Source organism: Lingula anatina, chromosome 5, assembly GCF_051362555.1.
Source record: "Lingula anatina isolate TDL-2025a chromosome 5, LinAna3.0, whole genome shotgun sequence".
Taxonomy (NCBI): domain Eukaryota; kingdom Metazoa; phylum Brachiopoda; class Lingulata; order Lingulida; family Lingulidae; genus Lingula; species Lingula anatina.
Genome location: NC_141771.1, coordinates 6,704,621 through 6,723,411, shown reverse-complemented (window position 1 = coordinate 6,723,411; position 18,791 = coordinate 6,704,621). Strand labels below are relative to the sequence as shown.

The 18,791-nt window shown below is 40.3% G+C and overlaps 2 protein-coding genes across 2 annotated transcripts; both read left to right on the top strand.

Annotated features, from left to right (window-relative positions):
* Nucleotides 1–1,994: 1,994 nt before the first annotated feature.
* Nucleotides 1,995–6,759, top strand: LOC106154115 (cytochrome P450 3A4-like). The gene is made up of 2 exons (XM_013528369.2): nt 1,995–2,906; nt 4,262–6,759. Exons 1-2 carry the CDS (start codon nt 2,511–2,513, stop codon nt 5,411–5,413), a joined length of 1,548 nt encoding a protein of 515 aa, XP_013383823.1. The 5' UTR covers nt 1,995–2,510; the 3' UTR covers nt 5,414–6,759.
* A 3,254-nt stretch (nt 6,760–10,013) lies between these two features.
* LOC106154105 (cytochrome P450 3A4-like) lies at nt 10,014–15,039 on the top strand. Its single transcript, XM_013528357.2, has 2 exons — nt 10,014–10,868; nt 13,370–15,039. The coding sequence occupies exons 1-2, from the start codon at nt 10,473–10,475 to the stop codon at nt 14,519–14,521; spliced, it is 1,548 nt and encodes a 515-aa protein (XP_013383811.1). The 5' UTR covers nt 10,014–10,472; the 3' UTR covers nt 14,522–15,039.
* Nucleotides 15,040–18,791: the final 3,752 nt, after the last annotated feature.

Below are 18,791 nucleotides of genomic sequence, written 5' to 3'. Positions count from 1 at the left end.
CGAGCGTGGTATTTTCAGTCATTGTACACATGGTTTTAGTCCCGACCCGCATGTTCCGCCGGCTCCTCTGGCTCCGCCGCCATCTCACCGTTACCGCTTCTCCTCCTAGACGGTAAGGGCAGCCATACCCATCTCTTGGATTTAGGTCACCTATAATCTCAACTCGTTCCACGTAAAATTTGGGCTTTGTCGGTATTGGGGTCTAGGTGTGGCACTCATTGCAATACACCCTTGTCCAAAAATGGCAAAATTAAATGCTAATTATCTACCCTACGAAAGGAATTATGGGAAAAATTTCTACAGACGGCTTTCCAAAAGTCATATGTGTAGATATCAAATATGCCCTTGGATTTGACCTTTGACCTTTCTTTCAAGGTCAAACGGGCCAAAATTTTCAAAAAAACGAATTTTTTTACGAAAAAAAAATTATTTGCGCTGTTATTCAGACACCAGACAGACTTGACCAATAATATTATTGGAAAGTGTTACCCTTGGGGTCATCTTTCCTCTCCGTGAATTTGGGGTCAATCGGTGCATTTTTACGGGAGTAGCGGCCATTAGATACCGAAACTGAAAATTGTCTCTAATTCGGGAAACGTTAATGCTAGAGACCTATTCTTTTTTGCATTTTGTAGAGCATGTAAAGCCCAACACTGGAAGTGGTCTCCGTTTTTTTTGTATTCCATACGGTTTTCAAGTTACGCTATATCAAAAAGTACATATTGGTGGTGAAAACAAAATGTGCAGTACGGTAATGGATAATAAATTTTGAACCCCGGAAAAATAAAACATAAGGCTTGGCGAGGCAGACAACTTGTGGTCAAAAATGACATTAATTCATCAAATTTGAACATCTGGAACTACAGAGCACCTCCCATTTCAAAAATTTTGACCAAAATGACCTTTACTTTATTTTAATTAATTTTTTTCTATAGGAAATTTATGGCGCATTATTGTAACTCCTAAATTATAACATTTAGTCCCTTATATCTCCAAAACTGGCAGAGATAGGTCCATAGTTACTATTGAAGTTGAATAGGAAGTCATATACAGGAAATCTTAATGTGACCTTGAAATTGACCTTTGACCTACTTTTCACCATGAACTGAATTTTGCAAATTTTCGTTCCCTTTTATCTCCAAAACTTGCAGAGATAGGTCCATAGTTACTATTGAACTTGAATAGGAAGTCATATACTGGCAATCTAAGTGTGACCTTAAAATTGACTTTTGACCTACTTTTTACCATGAACTGAACTTTGCAAATTTTTGTTCCCTTTTATCTCCAAAACTGGCAGAGATAGGGCCATAGTTACTATTACACTTGAATAGGAAGTCATATACTGGAAATCTAAGTGTGACCTTAAAATTGACTTTTGACCTACTTTTTACCATGAACTGAACTTTGCAAATTTTTGTTCCCTTTTATCTCCAAAACTGGCAGAGATAGGTCCATAGTTACTATTGAACTTGAATAGGAAGTCATATGCTGGCAATCTAAGTGTGACCTTGAACTTGACCTTTGACCTACTTTTCATCATGAATTGAACTTTGCAAATTTTCGTTCCCTTTCATCTCCAAAACTGGCAGAGATAGGTCCATAGTTACTATTGAACATGAATAGGAAGTCATATACTGGCAATCTAAGTGTGACCTTAAAATTGACATTTGACCTACTTTTTCACCATGAACTGAGCTTTACGTATTTTCTTGCTCCCATATCTTCAAAACTAGCAGAGATGTGCCCATTGTTGCCCCTAGGTTTTCTCTTTTGTCAGCATATATGCACCACTGACAACACATTTCAAGGAAAACCAATAGGCCTTTTGTCTAGAGAATCAAGGGAGTGATCAATGGCAGAAAAATGCAAGTCAATTCAAAAATCTTCTTGATTGTACCATTTTTAGTTATATATATATATTTTTTTTTTGCATATTTTGAGAACTCTTGTTGATTGCATTTTATACAGCTTGTCAAGCACAAAACTGGTGATAGTGTCCCTTTTTGGAGGGGGGGTCCATACGAATGCCCTTACTCCAGCTGGTGGTACAATATCCGGAGGCGGTATCGCCTCTCTGATCCTCTAGTTTTCTGTAGTTTTTCGGGTCTTTTAGATCAAGGTGACAGCCACGGAAGCCAGGCGTGCATTTTTCAAACAGTCTTAGGGACGCTGCTGCTGCTCCTACTCATGCGCAGACATTTAAAGTCCTGTGCTTTGATAACCTTGTGCGCCTATTCAAAGACACTGCTTGACTGCTTGACGTCTAGATGTGGTCGGCAGTTCAAGTAATTGAACAAGCTACTGTGAGTGATCGACTAAAGTAAGCAGACATTAAGTCGAGACAATTTGTAAATAGAGTGATAAGGGGTGACCCTGGATAACTGCAGCTGGGCTCCGTTATAATTTACTGGTCACCGATCTCCCTTCACACAACAAGGTCGCCATTTTCAGTCCCGTTTTATTTGCACGTATACAGAGTAGGTCATAGTTGCAGTGCAGCCTTCGTTAGCATGGATTTCTTCATCCTGCCGTCCTGGTTAGTTGTCGTGGTGGTTGTGGCCGTCCTGACCATCATCTACCTTTACTACAGCAAGGACAACAGGCGGAAGTTTGGCCTTCCAGGACCACCTCCATTGCCAGTGTTTGGGAACACGATAGATATGTTTAAGTACGGCGTTTGTAACTTAGATCGTCATCTTATTAAGATGTACGGCAAGGTGGTCGCGTTGTCTACAGGTGTTTTTGGAAACTTTTTAGGGGACATTGTGATCGCAGACACAGACATGTTAAAAGAGGTGCTGGTGAAACAGGCTAGCATTTTCTCAGATCGGAATGCAGATCCGGACACAGTTGTGGCACCTATGGATCAGTCTGTGTTTTCAGTGAGAGGGGAACACTGGAAACAGGCAAGTAAAATAAATCCTTTTTTTTTTTCACCTGTAGCTGTCTCATTTTAGTTTACATAGTTTTATCACGGCTAGGTCGATCAATAACGTTTGATATCAGGGACCACAGACGATAATACTTATAGGTGGCGCTAGTTGTTTGTGTAAACAAACTGCCAAAAAAGTGCCTCCTCGAAAGCATCGCGCATCGCATAGAGCGCAGGCATGTCGATTCCATAACTCGCTCATACTCGCCCCATATAAAACATTGTAGCCTCTATGGGCGTATTCCCAGAGCGTTTAGATCTATATCTATCCCTGCGGGGAGTCTCACTAGATTACTGTCAGATAATCCGGCTTAAATGTCCGTACCGCCTACTACAAGCTGTAAAGGGTGATTAACTTTCGTGCCCGCTCGGCTGACAGCTAATTAGCGTGAACCCCCAGGGAGTTAGGTTGATCTAAAGTAGATCGATCTAATCTCTGGGAATGGGGTCTATGTGATATCGCTGTTCGCAATACGCAATGCTTTCGAGTTACAGAGCCCAGACTTCTACCCATTTTTACATTGCATGCCACTTCGCAACTACAATGTACTGCTCCGTGAACTGATCCGTGTTGACACATGACTAAGAGCAGCTGGTTCTACCTCATGAACACTGTTTTGACTATCTAGAACAGGTTGAAAGTAAATATCTTTAAGGTCAAACTATTTTATGTAATTTTAAAAAATCGGCATAGAGCGGTAAAATTAATTATGTGTCATATAAAAGAATAAATACAAATGTTTTCAACCTGTCTTTCAGATTTTTTTCCATCTTCCCCTTCTTGTTGCCCATTTAGCCAATGTTATGAGGTCAAGTTCTATTGCATACACTTTGTACACAGTTTGTGTTTCCCATATTACACATATCTGTGGTCCAAAATTCTATTACTTGGCCTACTTCACATAAACATTACTCTGTTTGAGAAAATATATATTCTTGCCTAAGTGGGTGAAAATCGAGTGGAGCTGCTTTTAACTCATTTTTGAAAATGGCGTCTGAAAAAATGACAAGTGTCACTTATGGTGTCACTAAAACCCGAATAACTTTTTAATGAGACAGATCAAAATATTTAACAGTGTATTCATACTCAAATATGTAGCTATCATATCTGTGTATTTATTACAAAAAAAAAAAAAAAACGTGTTAGCCCTAGGTCTTTATTTTGATTGGAGAAACATGCTTGCAATAGGCCTATTCAGTATGTGCGGTTTCTTGACTTGACTTTTTAAACAAAACGATCTTGCATATCATAAGTCAATGAGACACCAATTACTGTGATTAAATATCAATGAAATTTACTTAACAAAAAACCCACAATTATCGTTCTAGATGCGAAGCACGTTGACTCCAACGTTCAGTTCTGGGAAACTCCGACACATGGAGGCAATGATTCTGAAGTGCGCCAACACCCTGATCAAGAACTTGAAGAAGAAAGCCGAAGCTAAAGAGAGTTTTGATAATTTAGTCTGGGGCTGCTACACGATGGACGTGATATGTGCTACAGGTTTTGGGATCGAGGTTGACTCATTGAATAACCCTAACCACCCCTATGTTACAAATGCCGAACGTGCTAATAGTTTTAAAATGACAGACCCCGCAGTGATTGGCTTTTTATTTTTTCCACGATTGATGAAAAAATTACAACACATTCTTCGCTACGTTCCCGGATTCCGTGGGGCATTAATGTCTTTCCTGTTTTTTGGCAACGAAACAAAAAAGCTACTGAAAGAGAGAGAACAAGCCCAAGAGGGACACTACAACGATTTCCTGCAGTTGATGCTGACCGCCCATACCATGTCAGCAACCGAAATTGGGGACGACGAAAAGGAGGTTCAAAAATGGAAGAAAAAATCTCTAACGACGGAGGAAATTGCCGGCAACGGGATGTTATTCTTTAGTGCAGGGCATGGCACCGCTAGTGATACCTTAGGGTTTACGACATATCTCCTAGCGGCCCACCCCGACGTCCAGCAACGACTCATTGAGGAGATTGATGACGTACTTCAAGGCACAGAACCCAACTACGATAACGTGTCAAAGTTGACCTATCTTGAGCAGGTCTTGAACGAGGCAATGAGGCTGTATCCGGTAGGGTTTCGCGTAGATCGCGTCCCGAACCAAGACACCACAGTTAACGGGTTATTCCTCCCCAAGGGGACATGCGTGATTATTCCGATCTACGCTATCCACATGGATCCTGAAAAGTATCCAGACCCCGAGAAATTCGACCCAGAGCGATTCACACCGGAGGCCAAAGCAAAACGGAACCCCTACTGGTACATGCCCTTCGGAATGGGCCCCCGCAACTGTATTGGTATGCGTCTGGCCCTGCTCGAGATGAAGATTATCCTTGTGAAGGTCCTGCAGAACTTCACGTTGAAGACATGTGCGGAGACACAAATACCACTGGTTCTATCTACATCAAATCCAATGAAACCCGAAAAGCCAATAGTATTGAAAGTTGAGGACAGGAATGCGTAAACTGAATGCCATGTTTGTCAATAATGTTAATTTTTTTCATTCGGAGGTACTCTATACGGGATTTCCGCGTCAAAATGAATTTCCTTCAAAAAATGCAAATTTCTCTTAATTATGAATGATTGCTTGGCCCGTACCAGTAATTTGATAATTTACTTGAACATGATTGGCCCTTCCTTTAGAATGGTATGTGTCTAATCGCAGTTCTAAATCGCAGCCCTGTGTCGTGTATAATACACACGTTGCGAGCTGTCAAATTGCTTGACAAGGTTTAAATAACACGCACTTAAAATAAAATTTCAATTTTGAATTTTTATCTTTTTGAGTGTCTAAAATGAGGACATGCAGATTTTCCAAGATCGGACTGACTGTAGAGAATTTTCAATCACGCGCAGAGTACCTTTAAACACGTAGACCTACTTTTCCCATCATATTAAACTGTTCCTTAGACATACTGACCAAAAGTTGATTTTAAGCATCGTATTTGAATCAACACGGTAATGGATTTTTTTTAAATAGCTTAGGGCAACGATGTACTTCAATTTTGTTAAGGTGACCTTTAGGGTGCTTTCCCAGAGATTTAGATCAATCTAAAGATTACAATTTAGATCCACCTAACTCCCTGGGGGTTCACGCTAAATTGCAGTCAGCCGAGCGGGCACGATAGTTAATTACCCACTTACAGCTTTTAGTAGGCGGGACAGACGCTTAAGCCGGCCAAACTGACAGTAATCTAGTGAGACTCCCCACATGGATAGATCGATCTAAAAATCTATGGAAATGGGGTGTTAGATAAGCTTATGCATAAATGTTATAGAATTGTATTAAATGTACTAAATGCATTTTATATAGGCTAAATGCATGAACACCGTGAGAAAAACCAATGTTATATTAGACGAAGACGATTCCATCATTCTCACTACAATTTATACAAAAATTACTGACAGCAACATTTAAAAACAATGTACCAAGAAAAGTTGGCACAATTGCCATGTTTGTCTCACATGTTTTGTATTTGTGTAGAATCTGTTGTCGTTACCCAGCTTTGGAAATTCCTATATAACCAAGAGTGTCATATATTCGGATAGATAATTACATATATTTTACCCTTTTGAATAGATGTAAGTTGGCTAATGATTTATCCTATACGTTTATCAGATATGTTTATGGAGTATAATATGAGGTAACAATTCCTGCTTCGGACTTTGGTAGCTATTATACAGTGTTTATACAACCAAGAGTTGCATATTATGTTTGGATAAAGGCTCGCATATGTCTGTTCTACACTCTTGATTAAAATGTTTGTTCCACCTTTATTCTTATATAAATGATTGTATGGCAGCTTTAAACCGTTTTGAATAGTGTTTTTTTTTCATATGCCGAATTTTACATGACTTACTGAAAGCCAAAATACCGGTGAGGATATCCATATCTTATACCATTAGTTTAAATTAACAACATTCGGCCATGTATCCCTTCAAATATGGTTTTCTCAAAACGATTTCCATCGAAGTAAAGAATGGCAATAATATCAAGAGGTCACTGGGAGTCACCAAATTTATACACATTTATGTAGCATCAGAACGTGCTTAAACGTGTTTAAAATGATGCTTATGTGGTGATAGTCATTGATCTCTATCCTTTACTAGCTACGCCACAGATCAAACTTGAATAAGAGGTACGGAGGAGACGGGAATTGATCAGAATTGTGCCGGAAGTGACGTGTAGTGGTGTAAGACGCGAAGCTGAGTGGTCTTTTTTAGCTGGAGGTGATCGGGAGTAAAGACGTGGACTCGGAGAAAAAAGCATTTTTTCTTACAAAACGACAAGATAACAATTCATCTATAGGCAGAGAATTCTTGTAGAAATAATTGGAGCATGATATGAAATCGTGTCACGGATTTTAAGGGTGAAAAATCGTGCTTAATTTGCAGTCAATTTGTTTTGAAATATATGCGGCATCAACCGCTAGCGCGACAAAGAGCGTCAAGGGAAAAGAATTCCCGGGAGGTTATTATTCGTTGTCATGTGGAATTTATGCATGTATGCAATCTGTTATGCCCATATCTAAGTATTTTCTGGGTGTTTTTTGGTATGAGCTGCAATTATAACGATGTTTTAGAGTCTTTGAAAGACCTTGTGAAAACCAGGAAGTAGTTGGCAATTGACAACTGAACCGTACCGATCCACGACTGTGCGTTGCAATAACGCAGAGTTTTGCAATTACTCATTTAACGGAAGAAAAAAACCGCGTGATGTCGGAAAGATGCCCAAGTCTGGAAATTTGGTGGCAGATCTTTCTTCTAAAGGGAAATAAACAGGGCTGTCTTAACTAAAAAAAGTGCGGGTGCACTACACTGTAGCACGGAACCTCAAAGGATGAGTGCGAATAAGGGGGTAAAAGTGCCCTCTTTTGTACATGAAAAATAAATTGTGAATGAATGAAAAAAAAATTGATGCCAAATTAAAGTTGGGGTCTAACACTTATATGATCCACATGAAAAAATATTTTTTATTGAATTTGAAATATAAAAAATTAATAGCAAAATGACCTTGTCAAATATTCATAAAAATGTGTGTTTTAGGGTGGGGCTGAATTGTAATGCTACATATCTTTAGCTATAGTAACGTGACAACTGTGAAATTTTGTAATTGGGTACAGAAGTTGCCAGTGTAAAAGAGAAAGGCAATAAGTGGCCAATCACTGCTTGTGATCAATATTTTGATTGCTTTATTCTTAAATGTAGTGCTGATTGAAAGAAAAATCTTACCGTGACTTGAGGTTAAAAGATGTTCATTTTTTATATGAGCCAATGCCTCAGACAAGCTAATTATTCACGGTTGAAAAGATATGAATATAAGGTGAGATATATGTGAAAATCAGCTTGTCTGAGGGTTGGGCTCGATATGTACTCAAACTAAATAGGGACATTTTCAGTCCATATGCTAGCAGGCGGCCATGTTTATTCCTGCCATGAGGTAGTTGCTACATGCTTACATAGGATGGCTAGGCAGATACAGTGAAACTTTTGTACAAAAAGAACAACCCAAAATAAAATGTAGGTCTTTGAAAGAAAAATAGGGGTTAGAGTCAGTAAAATATTTTCAATTACAACCAAAAAATGCTAACCAAAAAAAAAAAAAAAAAGGAAATCTGTGAAAAGCTATTGACTTGGTAAATATTCCAAACAAGAGACCACCAGAAGTTTACCAGATAAAAGAAGCTAGCCAATATACTGATGAGCATCTGCTAGATGGCCAGTTTGATATCAGTGTATGCAAGGATGCACCTGATTTAATCAGAGCCAAAATAGTTAATTAAGGCACACATCTATTGCCACCAGTACACCTTATGGATTCAGACCTCCCATAGCAAAACTAGACCCATCAGTGTCTGGTACTGACAGTGTAAAGCTGGTTCCAAGACAGTTGGAAGTTGTGCACATATCACTTCAGTCCTGTGGTATGTGGGGTTTGCTATGAGGCAGGGATACAATCGAAAATTATGTTGTGGAGAAGGCTGTTTGGATACCTCACATTTACCAACATCAAGTGGTGACAGTATTAAATGAAACAAAAAGTGTTTTGGACAGCACATCTGATTAATCATCTTTTGTTTCTTTATACATTTTTTATACTCATATTTGTATATTTTGTATAAAATAACTATTGCATTGCATTCTATACAAGCTCTTTATCACATACATAATCATATATGAAGTACTTTTAAGGTGATTTAATTTCATTGTCATACAGATTATTGGCCATAACTGTTATTATGTGTTATATATTTTCATTTAGTTTTTAGTTATATCTTATTATTATTTTGGTACAATTTAAACCTTGTTTATTTTATTGTTAATGGAAACATTCCAAATAGCTGTTTAGAGTGCTTTTACACATGCTTTTTTTGTTGTTACTGTAACAGCCTTTTGCTTTTAGCATTTTTTACTATTCCTTAGAGCCTTGTACAAAGTGTGTATTGGTTAAAAATACAATTATTTAGACCAACAAATGCTGGTCTGTGAGAAAAGTTGTATAAAATTAATAAATACACTGCAACAAGTTTTTCTAGTTACAAGACTTTTATACAGTTAAGTGAAATCAGTGATGGCTTCTGTGAGAAAATACCGTAATATGCCACCCCTCCCTCTCTTCTCTAGGATTAAAAAAAAAACATAATTACTTTCCCATTTACTTGTGCCACACCACAATTATTTAACATATAACTCTTTTACATCACAAGACAAGTTTCATTAGACAAAAATATCATTTATGTAATATATATGCTGAAACAAGTTGCTCTGATTCATTAGCCTGCATACAACAGGTAAATCCGGCTACCCCCCCCCCCCCCCCCACATACAACTCATTAAAATACTAAGTTACGATGCCTCAAACCAAATAATATTTTATCACACAACCAATATATGTATAAACTTTATAATAGCAAATTAAAAAAAAAATGACGATGGGCACTTTGCCAATGGTTATTCGCACTCATCCTTTAGGATAGATTACGCCATACTATTAGCAATCACTTTGTTTAGGCTTCAAAATACTCCATCAATTTCGTTCAGGGTTTTGCATTTGCCTTTCGTACACGAGCGTGGTATTTTCGGTCATTTTCTGTAGTATTTCGTGTTTTTTAGATCAAGGTGACAGCCACGGAAGCCAGGCGTGCATTTTCAAACAGTCTTAGGGACGCTGCTGCTGCTCCTACTCATGCGCAGACATTTAAAGTCCTGTGCTTTTGATAACCTTGTGCGCCTATTCAAAGACACTGCTTGACGCCTGGGTGGGCTCCGGAGTGGCTTGGGACACGCAGTTAATGCGACAAATTGAACAAACTACCGTGAGTGATCGACTAAAGTCAGCGGACATTAAGTCGAGACGATATGTAAATAGAGTGATAACGGGTGACCCTGGATGACCGCAGCTGAGCTCCGTTATAATTTACTGGTCACCGATCTCCCTTCACGCAACAAGGTCGCCATTTTCAGTCCCGTTTTATTTGCACGTATACAGAGTAGGTCATAGTTGCTGTGCAGCCTTCGTTAGCATGGATTTCTTCATCCTACCGTCTTGGTTAGTTGTCGTGGTGGTTGTGGCCGTCCTGACCATCATCTATCTACACTACAGCAAGGACAACAGGCGGAAGTTTGGCCTTCCAGGACCACCTCCATTGCCAGTGTTTGGGAACATAATAGACATGTTCAAGTACGGCCTATGTGACTTAGATCGCCATTTTATTAAGATGTACGGCAAGGTGTTCGCGCTGTCTACAGGTGTTTTTGGGCACTTTTTAGGGGACATTGTGATCGCAGACACGGAAATGTTAAAAGAGGTGATGGTGAAACAAGCAAGCATCTTCTCGGATCGTAATGCAGATCCGGACACACTTGTGACACCATTCGATCAGTCGGTGTTTTCAGTGAGAGGTGAACATTGGAAACAGGCAAGTCAAATAAATCCTCTTTTTTCACCCGTAGCCGTCTCATTTTGTTTACACAGTTTTATCACGCGCGGCAAGGTCGATCAATGACGTTTGATATAAGGGATTACAGACGACAATAGTAATAGGAGGCACTACTTGTTGAGGATCTGTCGTGCCTCCGGTGTCACGTGTACGGTCCGTTCTGCGTGAACCACCGTCCTGACCAATTATACAGGTACACGCAGCAGACGCATGTATGAGCCGTTGTTATTCACCTGGGCTGTTATATTCAGCTAGTTCATTTCCTACCTCATTATATTTACTATAATGGGGGTATTTCTAGGTAAAATACATGTGTTAATTGATAATTTTGATAGAGAATCGGCGAGAAATTACAGTTCGGTGCATCGATGAACCTACCGTGGACGGGTCGCCGTTATTCAGTTGTTGGCCTACTGTACATGTATTTATGTATTGATTTGACTGGCTAGTGTGTTGATTTGGCCACCTGATGGAAATCGCAGTAGAGATGAACAACTATAAGATATTAATACTTCTCAGGATGATGTTTGAATGTACAGTATGTTCTCAACAGAGCATGTTTATTAAGTCTAAGGGCGTATTCCCATAGATTTTAGATCGATCTATCCCCGTGGGAAGTCTAACTAGATTACTGTCACGTAATCCGGCTTAAATGTCCATGCCGCCTTCTACAAGCTGTAAGGAGGTAATTAACTTTCGTGCCCGATCGGCTGACAGCTATTTAGCGTTAACCCCCAGGGAGTTAGGTCGATCTAGTTTGGATCGATCTACTCTCTGGGAATGGGGTCTAAGAATGTATTGCTGACTCGATAGAGACGGACTGTACATGCCTGCGCTTTGTGCGCATGAACAGAACGGACGGTTCACGCTCCGAACGATTCATGCCACACCGGACTCCAACTACTGTATCTAGGCTTATCAGGTTTCTACCCATTTTGACATTCCATGCTGCTGCGCAACTACAATGTAAGAACACTGCTACTGGAACTGACCCGTGACGATACATTTCTAAGACCCCATTCCCATAGATTTTAGATCGATCTATCCCTGTGGGGAGTCTCATTAGATTACTGTCAGCTTAGCCGGCTTAAGCGTCTGTTCCGCCTACAAAAAGCTGTAAGGGGGTAATTAACTATGGTGCGCGCTCGGCTGACTGCAATTTAGCGTGAACCCCCAGGGAGTTAGGTCGATCTAAATCCCTGGATCGATCTAAATCTCTGGGAATGCACCCTTAGAACAGCTGTTATGTTCGTCATTGAACATAGGGATGGCAGGGAAAATAATAACCCACAACAAGCATGGATTTCTCATCTAGTTTAATGGCTGAACAACAACGCGTCTCGCGAGATTACATCATGTGTTAGTCATGTATAAATACGAATACACTACAGTTCTGCCTCATGGACAATGTTTTGACAATCTAGGACAGGTTTAAAAAGAAAATCTTCAAGGTCAAACTTGGTTATTGAATTAACGAAAACGAATTATGTGTCATGTAAAATAACAAAGACAGAGGTTTTCAACCAGTCTTTCAGATTTTTGTTACCAATCTTTCCCTTTTGTTCCCCATTCAGTCAATGTACGGAGGCCAAGTTCTACTGCATACACTGTGTATACAATTCGTATTTCCCATATTGAACGCAACAGTGTCCCAAAATTCTATCACTTTGCCTACTTCACTTAAAGGGATAATAACTCTTCGTGTTGGCCAAAAAATGAATTTTCCTGGAGTAAAGAACAATTTTCCCGTACTTACAAATAGTTAATGAATGCATTTTTACATTCAAAGTTAGTCCCTGTTTTTTTTTTAAAGTTTGGTTTTTTGTTAAAATCTGTTAAGAGATTATAACAGAGTATAGCCATCAATGGAGGTCACGTGGTCTGAAGACAAGCTCAGATATCAGAATACATAGCTTTGACTGCTGTTTTTGTCGTAAAACAGAATATATTTCTATGAGTTATTCACAATGTTTTTATTGTGAAATATAGACCTCATACGAAGAGTTATTATCCCTTTAAACATTACTCTGTGTGGAGAAATCCTAAAATTAAAAATTTTAGTGTCTTCTTGCCTAGCTTATTAACTTATAATGTTGATGTAGCAAGACGATGTAGCAAGCTTCAAGTTTCTTTTCTTTAGTGGGTTATCATGAAAAACACGTGGGGCCATTTTGAATTATTTTTGAAAATGGCGTCTGAAAAAATGACAGGTGTATCTTATGACTTGGTGTCGCTAAAACTCGAATGGCTTTTTATCTAAATGAGACAGATCAAACATTTTTACGTTTTTTTTCATACACAGATATGTAGCTATGATATTTGTGTATCTATTAGAAAAAATAGGCCTATAGAGCATGATTGTTTTGACTTAACTTTTCAAACAAAACAATCATGCATATTATACTCAAAGAGTAATTTTTTACTCAGATTTAATATCAATGAAATTTACCTAACCCAAAAACCTACTGTTATCGTTCTAGATGCGAAGCACGTTAACTCCAACATTCAGTTCTGGAAAACTGCGACGCATGGAGGCAATGATTCTGAAGTGCGCCAACACCCTGATCAAGAACCTGAAGAAGAAAGCCGAAGCTAAAGAGAGTTTTGACAACTCAGTCTGGGGCTGCTACACGATGGACGTGATATGTGCTACAGCTTTTGGGATCGAGGTTGACTCATTGAATAACCCTAACCACCCGTATGTTACAAATGCCGAACGTGCTAATAGTTTTAAAGTGACAGATCCCGCAGTGCTTGGCATTTTATTTTTTCCACGATTGATGAAAAAACTACAACACATTCTACGCTACGTTCCCGGATTCCGTGGGGTATTAATGTCTTTCCTGTTTTTTGGCAACGAAACAAAAGGGCTACTGAAAGAGAGAGAACATGCCCAAGAGGGACACTACAACGATTTTCTACAGTTGATGCTCACCGCCCATACCATGTCAGCAACCGAAGTTGGGGACGACGAAAAGGAGGTTCAAAAATGGAAGAAAAAATCTCTAACGACGGAGGAAATTGCCGGTAACGGGTTGTTATTCTTTAGTGCAGGGCATGGCACCGCAAGTGATACCTTAGGGTTTACGACATATCTCCTAGCGGCCCACCCCGGCGTCCAGCAACGACTCATCGAGGAGATTGATGACGTTCTTCAAGGCACAGAACCCAGCTACGACAACGTGTCAAAGTTGACCTATCTAGAGCAGGTCTTAAACGAGGCAATGAGGCTGTATCCCGTAGGGTTTCGCATGGATCGAGTCCCGAACCAAGACACCACAGTAAACGGGTTATTCATCCCCAAGGGGACGTGCGTGATTATTCCGATCTACGCTATCCACATGGATCCTGAAAAGTATCCAGACCCGGAGAAATTCGACCCAGAGCGATTCACGCCGGAGGCCAAAGCAAAACGGAACCCTTACTGGTACATGCCCTTCGGAATGGGCCCCCGCAACTGTATTGGTATGCGTCTGGCCCTGCTCGAGATGAAGATTATCCTTGTGAAGGTCCTGCAGAACTTCACTTTGAAGACATGCGCGGAGACGCAAATCCCACTGGTTCTCTCTACATCAAAACCAATGAAACCCGAAAAGCCAATAGTATTGAAAGTTGAGGGTAGAAATGCGTAAATTGAATGCCATGTTTTCCAATAGGCCTAAAGTTAGTTTATTTTCATCCGGAGGCACTCTATACAGGATTTCCAAGCCAAAATGAATTTCTTTGAGAAAAAAAAAACAAATTTCTCATAATCATGCTTGACTCGTACTTGTAATTTGATAAGTTAGCTGTAAATGATTGGCCCTTCCTTTAGAATGGTATCTTTCAGACCTTCCCCGGGCATGGCCTAGTTTTCACTTCCCTCCACTTCATACCACAGGAAAATAGCGCAGTGCTAAATTGCAGCCCTGTGTTGTGTATAATACACACGTTGCGAGCTGCCAAAGTACCTGACAATAATTAGATGACATATCAGGCACTAGGTATGCTTAAAAAAAGATTTACGGATTTTTATCGTACTTACTGTCTTAAATGTGGACGTGCAGATTTTTCAAGATCAGACTGACTGTAGGGAAAATTCAATTTCGTGCAGTGTACCTTTAAGTTTAAACACGTATTTTCCATATCATATTAAAGTGCTCCTTTGAAATGCTGAGTGAAAGTTGATTTTAAAGCATCGCATTTGAGTTAATACCGGAAATGGATTTTTATTTTAAATTATTTTATGCAAAGATTGCATTTTAATTTTGTTAAAGGGACCTTGGAATAGACAGTTGCTTATTTGTTAAAGAATTGTGTTTATTATTCTAAATGGAAAAGAATGGAAAGGACAGGGTATTTAATATATGCTGATTGATCAAACTTGATAGATCAAACTTGAATTGAGTCAATTGCTATCCCAGTGTCACGACACTGAGGGTCCGCCTGACAGAGAGACCGACCTCCATATAGTTATAATGGTTAGGGTTAGTTTGACCCAAGTAGGTCAAAATCTAGGGCGAGGCTCACCTGTACAAATGAATGGGAAGCGGACTCTCTGTCATGGGAGACTTCCAGGTAGATGGCATTGCTTCTCAAGACTGCCCTTTCATCTCAGAGTGCTGTCTTCTCGCTGGGATTGTCAGCAAAATGGGGATTGACAGAAAAATAAAGTGTTCTGTCGGCGGAAGTGTTCGCCAAATATGTTCTCTTTCTCAAAATTCACATGGTTGCAATTGCTTGAATGGAAAACACACCAGCTTTAGCACATTTGAATGTTTTTTAATGTTTCCCTCTTTTCAGGGGCTTGCTAAAACTGAAATCGTCATTCTGTGCTCTTTCACGTCGTAGGTGATACCAAACTAAATCTCATCTCAGAAGAAAGTCATAGTGAAAAAAGGAATCTATGTGGGAACGCTCCGTGTTGGATTCTCAACCAAGGTGTCGTGTGCATCATCTACTTCAACGTTCAATGATAATACAATGTTCGGGGAAAAGCATTGTGCGGGATGAAATTCATTTTTTATGGCTCAAGGGCTATCGATTGGAATTTCGGACATTTACATGTGCATTCAAACTGGCCCTCTTCATGACAAGGCAGAAAATTTGCATTTGATCTCGAGTTTTCCAACGAAGCTTCCGCGGTTCCGCGGTAACTCCGATGACTGGGACGCACCTAGGGACACATTCGCTGGTTCGAGTACTAGAATGTCCACCTCCATTTTTGTTGCAGGAAATCATTTCTAAACTTTTTCTTTGGTTACTATAAGAGGAAACTCGTACCCACGGAGGGTGGGCGGGTCACTCACGGCGCAATCGGTAGCGTGCAAGGCTGTTAAAAAAGATGCAAACCAATCATCTACCATGGTAACGAGTCACGAGTAGTCACGAGTTCGAATCCCGGATGAGGCATGTAACCTTCCCCTCGGATACAAGCTGGTCACTTGATCGGGAAGGCGCGAAAACGAATGCACGCTCTCGTCGGTCCCGGCAAATTACCTTTTGCATTAAAAACCGGTATAGTTTCGCATAAGAGATCGATTTGACAACAACTTTTGCTGGTCCTTATCAAAATGTCTGCCTCGTCGATAACACTTCCTTACTCTTCATTTAGAGGATCTTAAAATGATGCCTAGGCGGGGATGGTCATTGATCACTATAATTTACCAGCTACGCAACGGATCAAACTTGAATTGATTCATTATAGCTAACCCGCCATGGTGCCATGCACGTCATACTGCCCTTTCATCTCAGAGTGCTGTCTTCTCGCTGGGATTGTCAGCAAAATAATTAATTTTTTTTTTTCGAAAGTCACGTCACCGCCTTTGCTTTTCTCAATCTTACATTTTGTTGTTTTTTGTAAGGCCATCCCCTCCTCTTAGGGCCTTGCATCTGAAGACTGTTCATATTGTCCTACAGTACCCTGGGCAACTCCACAGTGGCCATTAGTAATGTCAAAGACTACTCAATTCCAAAGCTGCCAAAGTGTGAACCCCTTTAGCTCTCGTCGTGCTCGGTAACTTCACAGGTGAAGTCAGACGTAATCTCACTGCAAACCAAGATGAAAATGAAAGCATCAGAAATCATCTGGCCAGTTACGTTCCGGGCAGTCTTATCAATAAAAGCGATCAAACTTGATATTGTTTCGGTAGCTTTCCCGCTTTAGCACCACGTCATACCGCATGTAAACTGCGTTAAGCAGAAAAATAAAGTGTTCTGTCGGCGGAAGTGTTCGCCAAATACGTTCTCTTTCTCAAAATTCACATGGTTGCAATTGCTTGAATGGAAAACGCACCAGCTTTAGCACATTTGAACGTTTTTTAATGTTTCCCCCTTTTCAGGGGCTTGCTAAAACTGAAATCGTCACTCTGTGCTCTTTCACGTCGTAGGTGATACCAAACTAAATCTCATCTCAGAACAAAGTCATAGTGAAAAAAGGAATCTATGTGGGAACGCTCCGTGTTGGATTCTCAACCAAGGTGTCGTGTACATCATCTACTTCAACGTTCAATGATAATACAATTTTCGGGGAAAATCGTTGTGCGGGATGAAATTCATTTTTACGGCTCAAAGGCTACAGATTGGAATTTCGGACATTTGCATGTGCATTCAAACTGGCCCTCTTCATGACAAGGCAGAAAGTCTGCATTTGATCTCGAGTTTTTCGACGAAGCTTCCGCGGTTCCGTGGTAACTCCGATGACTGGGACGCAGCTAGGGACACATTCGTAGGTTCGAGTACTAGAACGTGCACCTCCATTTTTGTTGCAGGAAATCATTTTTAAAATTTTGCTTTGGTTACTATAAGAGGAAACTCGTACCCACGGAGGGTGGGCGGGTCACTCACGGCGCAATCGGTAGCGTGCAAGACTGTTAAAAAAGATGCAAACCAATCATCTACCAGGGAAACAAGTCACGAGTAGTCACGAGTTCGAATCCCAGATAAGGCATGTAACCTTCCCCTCGGATACGAGCTGGTCACGTGATCGGGAAGGCGCGAAAACGAATGCACGCTCTCCTCGGTCCCGGCAAATTACCTTTTGCATTAAAAACCGGTATAGTTTCGCATAAGAGATCGATTTGACAACAACTTTTGCTGGTCCTTATCAAAATGTCTGCCTCGTCGATAACACTTCCTTACTCTTCATTTAGAGGATCTTAAAATGATGCCTAGGCGGGGATGGTCATTGATCACTATAATTTACCAGCTACGCAACAGATCAAACTTGAATTGAGTCAGTATAGCTGACTCGGCATGGCGCCACGGACGTCCTACTGCCCTTTCGTCCCAGAGTGATGTCTTCTCGCTGGGATTGTCAGCAAAATGGGGATTGACAGAAAAATAAAGTGTTCTGTCGGCGGAATTGTTCGCCAAATATGTTCTCTTTCTCAAAATTCACATGGTTGCAATTGCTTGAATGGAAAACGCACCAGCTTTAGCACATTTGAACGTTTTTTAATGTTTCCCTCTTTTCAGGGGCTTGCTTAAACTGAAATCGTCACACTGTGCTCTTTCACGTCGTAGGTGATACCAAACTAAATCTCATCTCAGAACAAAGTCATAGTGAAAAAAGGAATCTATGTGGGAAAACTCCGTGTTGGCTTCTCAGCCATCTACTTCAACGTTCAATGATAATACAATTTTCGGGGAAAATCGTTGTGCGGGATGAAATTCATTTTTACGGTACAAGGGCTACCGATTGGAATTTCGGACATTTGCATGTGCATTCAAACTGGCCCTCTTCATGACAAGGCAGAAAGTCTGCATTTGATCTCGAGTTTTTCGACGAAGCTTCTGCGGTTCCGTGGTAACTCCGATGACTGGGACGCAGCTAGGGACACATTCGTAGGTTCGAGTACTAGAACGTGCACCTCCATTTTTGTTGCAGGAAATCATTTTTAAAATTTTGCTTTGGTTACTATA